The 10,187-nt window shown below is 42.6% G+C and overlaps 2 protein-coding genes across 2 annotated transcripts; one reads left to right on the top strand and one right to left on the bottom strand.

The window, feature by feature from the left end:
- Positions 1-5,275: 5,275 nt before the first annotated feature.
- LOC112346680 (pentatricopeptide repeat-containing protein At3g53360, mitochondrial-like) lies at positions 5,276-7,702 on the bottom strand. The gene has a single exon (XM_024676180.1). It carries the CDS (start codon positions 7,700-7,702, stop codon positions 5,276-5,278), a length of 2,427 nt encoding a protein of 808 aa, XP_024531948.1.
- Positions 7,703-7,854: 152 nt separating this feature from the next.
- On the top strand, positions 7,855-9,663 carry LOC112346635 (trihelix transcription factor ASIL2-like). Its single transcript, XM_024676061.1, has 2 exons — positions 7,855-9,074; positions 9,138-9,663. The coding sequence occupies exons 1-2, from the start codon at positions 7,880-7,882 to the stop codon at positions 9,149-9,151; spliced, it is 1,209 nt and encodes a 402-aa protein (XP_024531829.1). The 5' UTR covers positions 7,855-7,879; the 3' UTR covers positions 9,152-9,663.
- Positions 9,664-10,187: the final 524 nt, after the last annotated feature.

The raw sequence follows: 10,187 nt of genomic DNA, 5'->3' as shown, positions 1-10,187 counted from the left end.
TCATAACACTATTCAAACATTTTAAAGTTCTAGACTCTCTGTCTTATGGTGAAATTCATAAGAATGATAATAATATTTTGAATTTTAGAGGTATTCATTATTTGATTTAAAAATAAATAGAATAAATTCTTAGCAAACAATTGATATTTTTAAATTGCATAGATTGTAAATGGACAAACTCCAAACTATTGGAACATAGATGTATTAATCTAACATTAGCATAAATACTTTCTATATAATATCCACCAAATAGTGTTTGGATAATGTGCTAAGGAAATTACTATACTACAATCGTTTTTAATTGTTAAATATGAGGAAATTATACAATTAGGATGATTTGAACAATATTTATTAGTTGCCCATAATACTCTTTTATCACTATATAAAACAAGGTTACCATCATTTTGAAGTTTCAATACACAAATATAATTATAATTTATAAAACTTTCTGTTTCCCATATCTTTTTATTTTGGAAGAAAAGAACAATTTGACAATTTGATGTAACCATTAACATAACTTTTCCATTAGGAGAAATTAAATACTCATCTTGATAAAGTTTTTGTGGATTATATAATGTATGTTGTTTAAGGTAACATACCAAAGTGAGAGTTTTATTATAAATTTTTGGTAAATTATTAGGAAAAACCCATTCTTGAATTAAGTTATATTGTATAAAATATCCTGTATTTTCATTTTCAAATGATGCAGGACAATTAAGTTGTAAGTCATTAATATTTGGATAGAAAAGCCTTTGAAAACCAGCTACTAAACTACTACCTCTAAAAGTTTCTTCATTTGAACATTCATATATTACTTTGATTCTTAAATCTATTACTCCTGCAGAAGTACTAATTAGCTCACCATCTGAAAATTCAGCAGAATATTGATCTTCTTTATTTAATTTTGATATTAATTTTCCAAATATTGTAGCTACTTTAGCTATATCTTGAAGATTTAGAATTCCAAGTCTTCCAAACTTTGGTTTAGCTATAACATATATTGGAAGACAACACAATATAATATAAAGAGAATTCATTACTATATCTATTGATAGATGTAATTTTGAGGTCTTTTAAAGTACTATAGAATTTGTTATTTTCTATATTTTAATATGAATATTTTTGTTCAATAATGGAAATGACAAAGTAATTTTTATATTGGAGACCATTCACTCATACTTTTTGTGGGAATACACCTTTGGTAGGATAATTAGAATATTTATATAAAATAATAAAAACAAAGGCAAAGAGGATGCACTCCACCCACCCAAGAAGTTGCTCAAGCTACGCAGGAGTGGTTTGGGAGTGAGGTGGCTATATAGGAAAGCATTATTGCTACTCAATGCACTTATAATTGATCTCACTATGGTGCTTGGTTATGGGAAATTCAAAGTGTTGCTATTTCTTTCTCCTCCTTTGCTTCTCCATCTCCATCAGATGTAGTAATAGTGGTGGATTTTGGATGTAGTAATTGTTTGTCAAAAAATATTATATCTGATAACAATCATAGGTTGCATATGTTATGAGAACATATACCTATAATATCACTATGTGTTTCATCCAAGCTTATACTAAGTTGCCATTTTACTGGCAGTAATAGGCTTGGACAGCTTGTTAACATAATGTTGGTAATTGCAGATAAATAGAAATGAACTAGAAAAAAAGTGAGTAGTTTTGAGGTGATAATTGATTTAAAGGTGAGCAATTCAAATTCTAGAGCTATTTTATGAGGGAAAATTTCAAAATCAACCTATTATTCTTACTTTACTACCTTTTGGGACTTATTCTACAATAAATCCCTTTGATGACACATGGTGATATCTTGGTTTGGTGTTCTAGAAAGCATGAGTGGTGTTTTCTAAGATGCTAACCATTATTCTATTAAATAAGGCGTAGTGCTACATCCATCTCTTTAGAGAATGGAGGAAAAAGAGACTATGAAAATTGTAGAGTGATGGTGATTAAGGACTAAAAGTCACTACAAGCAACTGCCCATTCTTTTAGTAGTTTTTTTTTCCATAGACAACAGGACAAGTAGTGAGGAGCATTGCCAATGTTGGTGTTTGCACTAACGCCAATGCCAGTGCCTTCCTATAGCTTCATTTTCCACAATGGGGCGCATTTGCTGACACTTATATCTTGGTATGTCTAATATAGAAGGTAGTTCACACAGCTCTATAACAGTAGCTTAGGGTCAAAGGATTGTAATAGCAATTTAATAACCATTTGGGATAATAAACAAAGTGGGAGTGTTGTCAAGATAGCAAAGTTAATTTTATTGATGTTCTTTATTTTGCTTCTTTGAATGGGTTGAAAACTAAGAAGAAGCTACTTGAATTTGTGAGACACTATTTACTACAAAATTAGAGCATAAAATAGATCACTAAGGCTCTTGGGACTACACATCACACTGTGTTGCAAAGTTATAGATGGCATGGAGTATTTGTCATGAAGGATGAGTAAAAAATAACAACTAACTTGTAGGAGCTCATGCCCTTGGAAGTAGGGGGAGCAAAGTGGGGAGTGAAGAATGTTTATAATTTGCTTAGATGAGTAGGGATTGAGGTTGGCAACTAAAATGTGTGATTGGAAACTATTGTTCCTACACATTATAAAATGTGCTTTTGGCAAGCTATTAATACAATCCTATGCATGCACAAGTTCTATATTTCATTTATAGATTCTTTAGATTTTATAGCTTACATTATTTTTAGATTCGTGGAAGTTTACACCTTTGGGTTCACGCAATAATTAACAATTTTTTACATTTTTATCATAGCTGTAGAGTTGTGTACAAAAATGAGGGGCAACATTGTCTATGAAATATATGCTAGAGCTATAAAACAATTTAGAATGCTATGTTTGATACTCCCCAGATTGAAAGTTCACTTCTCCAATTCAAATCTAACAAAAGTCTCTATTAATTGAAAGGATATAGACAACATTTAGGAAAATGAACACTCTTTCGTAAGAACTATGAACAAGATAAAGTCCATTGTTATTTTTATTAGTTTTTTTTTCTACTTTATCTTTGTTCTTTGTATATAAGTGGTTTTACAAGTAATTTCTTCAGAAGCTTGAGATGGAGGACATATTTTATCTGTGCAACATATTGAACTTGCACAACTTCTTAAAGGTTTTCATTTCAAAATTCTCTACAAGGTTTAAGGAATATATTAATATTTGGAACTTGCATAAACTCAAAAGAATAAAAAAAAACAACCATAGAAAACTTCCTAAAAATAATTTTCAAGCCTAAAGAACGGGAGCTTAAGTAAATATTTCACTTCAAAATCATTTTTGCATTTGTTTGCTCTTGCTATTTTATTTTTGGGCAATCTTCTAGAAGGCTTCTCTAGCAAGAGGATTCATCTCATTGGTATAGATTTCATAGAATATATATAAAAATGAAACTACATATTTGAATATAAAGTGGGAGTTTCCAAAATCTTATTGCAAATGGAAGATCTATATAATACTCTTGAACACGAACTAATTCCAAATTGAGCCCCTATACGCAATTGAGTTTACACTCCATATTTAAATCTAAATGAAGAATATACCAAGAAAGAAGGTTTTTCTGTCCAATGATATGCCATGTTGTGAATCCTTTTATAAGAAATTAAAAGAAAACTTTCTATTGATAATAAGCATTCCCCACAAAACTTATCCTTTTTTTTTTCTATCAAAGATCTTACACATGCGAAAGCATCAACCAAAACTTTTAGGGACATCATAACTAAATTCTTGTTAAGTAAGGCAAGAGCCCAATCAAATCTTGATTGTTTTAATTGTTTTGAGCGTGAAACGCAAGACAGCTCAAGTCTTTAAATCAACCTAAAAATTTTGGTCTTTGGCTTAGATATAAAAAACAAGTTGTAGTGCATGTGATCATGGGATAAGATTTGGATATACTATTACCGTGCATCCTTAAAACCTTAAGGGATAAATGAGGATAAAATAATCACTAAGGGCTCTCTCATCAAGCAATTTCCCCTTTTTTAGTTGGTTTAAAGGGAGAGAAATAATATGCACTACACAAGTTTTGGTACAAAGGGAGCACAATTGGTGATAAAATATATAATTTGCTAAACAAAGCTACTGGAAGGAGTTCAAACATAGCTTTTTATTAAATTTCATTCTCTTTTGCTTCTTGTAAAGTGTGGCAAAAGAGACAAGTAAATATGGTAAAGCAAGAAAAGATAGTGTGGCCAAGAGTTCATATGTATTAGTCATGGCCCCACTTTACAATAAGCAAAATTTTATAAGTGTATAAAAGGCTTATTCTTTGGTTTGGTTTATAGCTTATGACTTGTCCCTTGTCTCAGGTTAGCTCTAGCAAAGTTAAGTGTTTGATTTTCCTCTTGTGATGTTCTAGAGATTTTCAATAGAACTTTCACATGATAATTTAAAAAGGTTAAAAATTATGGCTTCGGATGTGAAAGTTTTAGAGAAAAATACTTATGATCATAGTTGAAAATGTTGATTAGACTCTTGAAATCATCTGTAGCTATTTAGAACTATAGTACTGAAATTGAAATTAATAAGAAGTGAGGCAAAATAAATTTTTGGATATCAAATAAAAAGAAACAAAACAAAATATCACTATGTTTCAATTATAACCTGGGTAATGTGAAACTAAATTTATGATCATGATGAAATTGATGTTTATAAATGATTTTATTTTAGATTGAAATAAATATGTTTAAATGAAATTCATGTTCACACATGCAAGATGAAATTCCCTACACTTATAAATTTTTGCTTGCTAATACTTTGGGCCTATGAACTTGGCCCTTAGTCACACTGTCGTTTCCAGTCCTACTATATTTTCTTGTTTCCTTTGCCACACAAGTTTTGATGTGGCAAAAGAGAACAGGAGGCTCAAACATGAAAATGAGTTGCAAGTAAGACTATACGCAATCAGACTACAAAGTGTATAGTACCTGTAAAAAATCAACATAGTAGCACCTTATGGCTCAAAGATGTAGAGATATACTCTCACCGAAACAATGAGATCAAAATGAAGACCATAGTAACAATTTGCATCTGAAATGAATGCATCTCAACAAAGACAAATGTTTATGGAGGCTGGCACGTAAAAATACACTATACAAGTAGCAAACATCAGCACGACTAACTCAAGGAAGTGTGAAAAGGAGTGTGAGGACTAGAAAAATGCAAACAACATGGCAAAGATAATTCTAAATAGCATTCATGCCATCTATCATTCAAGTTAAAACAAGAATTCATATTTTTTGGAAAACCATTTCTATTACACAGACTCGCAGATGCTAGCGATGAGAACGTGAGCGGCAGCGTTGTTTCGATCGATCTCTATGACGGAGTCGAAGGCGAGCTTTGCGATCCCCGGATTCCTCCACTTCGCGCACGCATCCAGCAGCGTCATCCAGATCTTGGCATTGGCCTCCCACGGCATGCCCCGGATCAATCCCACCGCCTCTTCCAGCTGATTGCTCCGCCCCAGTAGATCCACCATCACGGTGTAATGCTCCAGCCGCAGCGCCACGCCGCTGCCATAGCCAGAGCTGGCGGCGCGGGAGAACACCTCTCGCCCTCGATCCACCAGCCCGGCGCGAGCGCACACGCTGAGGATGCTGAGAATCGTCACGCCATTGGGCCGCAATCGCTCCTCCCCTTGCATCATCCTCTCCAGGAGATCAAAAGCTTGCTGGAAATCGCCGGCGCGGCTGTAGCCCGCGATGAGACAGTTCCAGGTCACGACGTCCCTGCGCGCGCTCTCGATCGAATCAAACGCCGCGCGTGCCTCGTCCATGCTCCCGCATTTGCCATAGAAATCCACAATGGAATTGGCCAGTATCGAGAGTTCGTTGTTAGGGTTCTTGGGGGATACCATGGAGGAGAACTGTGAGTGGATCTTCCGGCCGATCTCTAGCGCGCCCAAGCTCCCACACGCCTTGATCACTGCCGCGAGCGCCACTCCATCCGGATTGCACCGATCCTCCTGGATCATGCGCTCGAAGCACTCCAGCGCTCGATCGGGCTCGCCGGCATCGTTGTATCCTGCCATGAGCGCTGTCCACGAGACAGCGGTGCGCGATCGCGCCTCCATTCGATCGAACACACTGCGAGCATCGGCCATGGATCCACATCTCGCATACATCGCAACGAAGGAATTCGCCACTGCAATCTCGCGTTCTACATTCTTTGCGGTGGCCCGTCGATGGATCTCTCTCCCCCTGGCCAGGCTCTGGATCTTCACTGGCGTGCCGCCGAGATTTTGCCCTTGTTCTTGCGCGGCCAGGGAAGAACACGCCTTGATTGCCGCCAAGAAGGTCACAGCGTCCGGATCGATCGAATGTGGCATCTGAGAGAACAGATCCAGCGCCACCGCTGCGTCGCCACTCTCCACGTAACCCTGGATGATCGCGTTCCAGGACACGATCGAGGGCTTCTCGATCGTCTCAAACACCGATCGAGCGTCGCCCAGGCTGCCGCGCCGTGAGTACATCGTTACCAGCGCATTGGCAACGAAGGGATCGCGATGGAATCCCCGGCTCGCAAGCGCCGTGTGAAGAGCTCGCCCCTTCTCGAGAAGATCTCTTCCTTGTTCTTCGATCGGGGTCGAGCAAGCCTTGAGAGCTGCGAGGAATGTGACGCTGTCGGGATCGCAGCCACTCTCCTCCATCCTCGAGAGAAATTCCAGCGCCATGGCTCCATCGCTGGCATCGGCATAGGCCGCGATGATCGAATTCCAAGACACGAGACTGGGAGAATCGATTTGATCGAAGACTCGGCGGGCATCGGCAACGCTGCCACAGCGCGAGTACATAGAAATCAGGGCATTCGAGATGACCACATCGCGGCCATAGCCAAGCGTGGCGACCATGGAATGGATCGCGCGACCTCGTAGCAAGAACCACTGGAGCTTTGGCCCTGATCGAAGCGAGGAAGAGCAAGCTTTGATCGCAGCCAGGAACGTGACCTTGTCCGGGACGAATCCCTCCTGCTGCATCGTGGAGAACAATCGCAGCGCCTCAGCGCCATGGCCGGCCTCGCCATAGCCGAAGATCATCGCGTTCCACGCCACAATCTCTCCCGCGCTTGCAATCTCGTCAAACACCGCTCGAGCATCGATCAAGCTCCCGCATTTGGCGTACATCGTGAGCAGCGAATTCGCGAGGAATCTGCTGGATCGGTGGCCCTCTCGCCAGGCCCGGCGATGGATCTCTCTGCCGCTCCGTAGGGAATGAGCTCTGACGATATTTCCATCGATTTCTTGCGGTTCCTCCCTGGCGGCGGCGCTGGCGCACGCCCTGGCAGCCGCGAGGTAGGACACAATCCCCGGCGCGCAATCCATGCGATCGAAGAGATCCAGCGCTATGTCGCCGAGATTGGCGTCGACATAGCCCTGGATCAACGTGTTCCATGAGACAGCCGTGCGGCGGTGATCCAATCGATCGAAGACCGCGCGCGCATCGACCAAACTCCCGCATTTGGAGTACATTGCGATGAGCGTGTTGGCGATGTAAACATCCGTGGCGTCGAGGCCGATCTGAGCAATGCCCGCGTGAATTCGCCTCCCCACTGCCAGGTCTTTCGATCTCCCACACTCCTGGAGCGCTGCGATCACGACGCTGGTAGTGGGCCGCCGTCCCTGTTCTTGGGCGCGATCATAGAGGCGAATCCCTCCGCCTGGTCGAGAAGCACTATCCACCATCGCCAAGCCCTAATTTCCGTCCGGACGTATTCCGTGCGTTCCAGTGGCCGAGAATCGAAACCGAGCAAGTTGCCGGAAAAAAGCCGTGGCTGCCACGCGTCATACTGTGAGTGGCCAGATCTGCCTTCCGGCCGCCTGAAGCATTTCTCGACCTAGGATAGAAGAGAGGCAGTGGCGATGGCCGAGGAGCCCTACGCAGTCCAGGGCAAGCAGCAGCAGCACCGCCAGCCCCATCACCAGCCCCACCAGCAAAATCATGTCATGCTCCATGGCCATCACCAGATTCACACGCAGCAAATCCACGCCCCAGCACCTCCTCCAGCGATCGCCGCGGCCACGAATCGAGAGGTAGGGCAGCATAATCTTCCCCATTCTTCCCCGCTCGATCGATTCCCGGCGCCGCACGGCAATGGCCGCGGATTATCGCTGTCGCTCCATCACCAGAATCACCAGCAGCACAAGAGTCCTCTCCAGCATCCCCAGCAGCATTCACAAGAACTGGCGGCTAGGGTTCTTCCACCGGCAAGCAAGGCTAGGGCTGACGGCGGCACTCCCGGCCACGGCCGTGACGACGCGTGGACGGAGGGGGCCACGCTGGCGCTCATTGACGCTTGGGGGGAGAGGTATCTCCATCTCAACAGGGGGAATCTCAAGCAAAAGCATTGGCGAGAGGTGGCTGACGAGGTGACCAAGAGGTCGTGCTTGGACGAGAGCTCCAGCGGGAGAAGTGGCAAGAGCGATGTCCAGTGTAAGAATCGCCTAGATACGCTCAAGAAGAAGTATAAGATCGAGAAGGCGAGGCTGGCGAGCGAGGGGAGCCCCAGTAAGTGGCCATTTTTCGTGAAGCTGGACGAACTCATTGGTCCATCGAAGAAAGGGAAGAAGAGGTCGACTCCTCCGCCATCAAACAACGGCATTGCCCCGGCCGCTGCCGCCGCCGCCGCTCTCACTGCTACTCCAGTTAGCAGAGATCAGTCGAGGAACCATCGCCAGCAGCAAGCCCAGCAAGCGCAAGCGACGAGCAACGATTCCTCCAGCCGAGAGTTTAGTGCCGGGATGACCGATAGCTGCGAGAACAATGGAAACGCCACGGCTGCCAACGAGGGAAGAGCTTCGTCGTCCAAGAGGCGGAAGGTGGAGGGGAGCTTCAAGGATCTGGCGAGGGCCATCATCAAATTTGGGGAGGTTTACGAGCGGATCGAGAGCGCCAAGCAGCAGCAGCTCATGGATCTGGAGCGGCAGCGCATGGAGTTTACCAAGGATCTGGAGCTCCAGAGGATGCAGCTCTTCATGCAAACGCAGGTGGAGCTAGCCAAGATGAAGCACGGCAAGCTCGGGGGTGGCGGCGGAGGAGCTGGCGGCGGCAACACAGGTGAGTTGCTCTCCTCGGCCACGCTTTGTCCCACTGAAACGCTCAGCTCCTCCGTGTTTACAGAGCACTACCTATGATCCACGGCCTCGGCTCACTGATCGATCGATCCAGGCACGCTAAAAAGTCTCACCGATTGATCGAAGGCAACTCACTGTATAGGGGAGAGATTTTGATGTCGTCTAACTTGTGACTACCACCACTATTCGCTGATGCTACTAAGTTTGCCAGTCCGGGATTTTGGAGACGATTCTTCTGGTTTTGTAAATGCTTGCTGTTAACAATGTTTAAATGCTGTACTGCACAAGCGATCAAGGGTTAGGGATTCTGTGTTTACCAAAGTTTCTTGGACTGTGCTTTAGAGCAGGGAGTGTTTGTTCTTTGTGTTCTGTGTAAGTGGGTTCTCTTATTTCAACAGCGAGTGTGTTCCCGAGTAACTTGGAGTGAGGAGATCCTGTGTTTTGTGTCGTGAGGCTGCCACTTGTTGTGGAGAGGTCGGAGAAGCATCGCTAGGGTGACTTATCAGATCAATGGGCAGGCCTTTAGCAAAACAAAGAAAATTTTAAATGTGAAAGCTTAAAGATTTTGACAATTTTTCTGTTGTCCTTGATCATCACCAATTGTGGCTTTTGCCGGGCAATGGGGATGATTCTTGCTGTAGCAATTCCAAGATTTCTTGACTGTTGCAAGTAAGTATTGAAAAGTGTGTATAACCTTCATGTTCGGGATGATTTGGTGAACCTTTAGAGCCGGCTGGGAACAGGGCGTGATGATGATTTCCCACCATGTGACACTCCAGCCTTACCACCATCTTTATTTCACTTTGGATTTTGATTTATAATGTTTTTAATTAAGTTCTTTGTTTTACATGACATTTGCCAGCTATTCTAATGCTAGGCTATTGCTTATGGCAATGAATATGTGATTGAGTGTTGGAGTATTATATATTTACATGTGTAGATTTTTTTTTTTAATTGCTTGCAAAATATTATGCACACAATCATTTTTTAATTGTTATAGAAGCAATCAAAACATGATTGTGTGTATAATATGTTTGTCATAAAGTATGCTATATATGTATGGGGCATAAAACCTCAAACTGAAGATTAATGCCAC

Source organism: Selaginella moellendorffii, unplaced genomic scaffold (genome assembly GCF_000143415.4).
Source record: "Selaginella moellendorffii unplaced genomic scaffold, v1.0 SELMOscaffold_16, whole genome shotgun sequence".
In the NCBI taxonomy this organism is placed as follows: domain Eukaryota; kingdom Viridiplantae; phylum Streptophyta; class Lycopodiopsida; order Selaginellales; family Selaginellaceae; genus Selaginella; species Selaginella moellendorffii.
The sequence above is the reverse complement of the archived record's forward strand: the minus strand, read 5'-3'. Positions and strand labels throughout refer to the sequence as shown.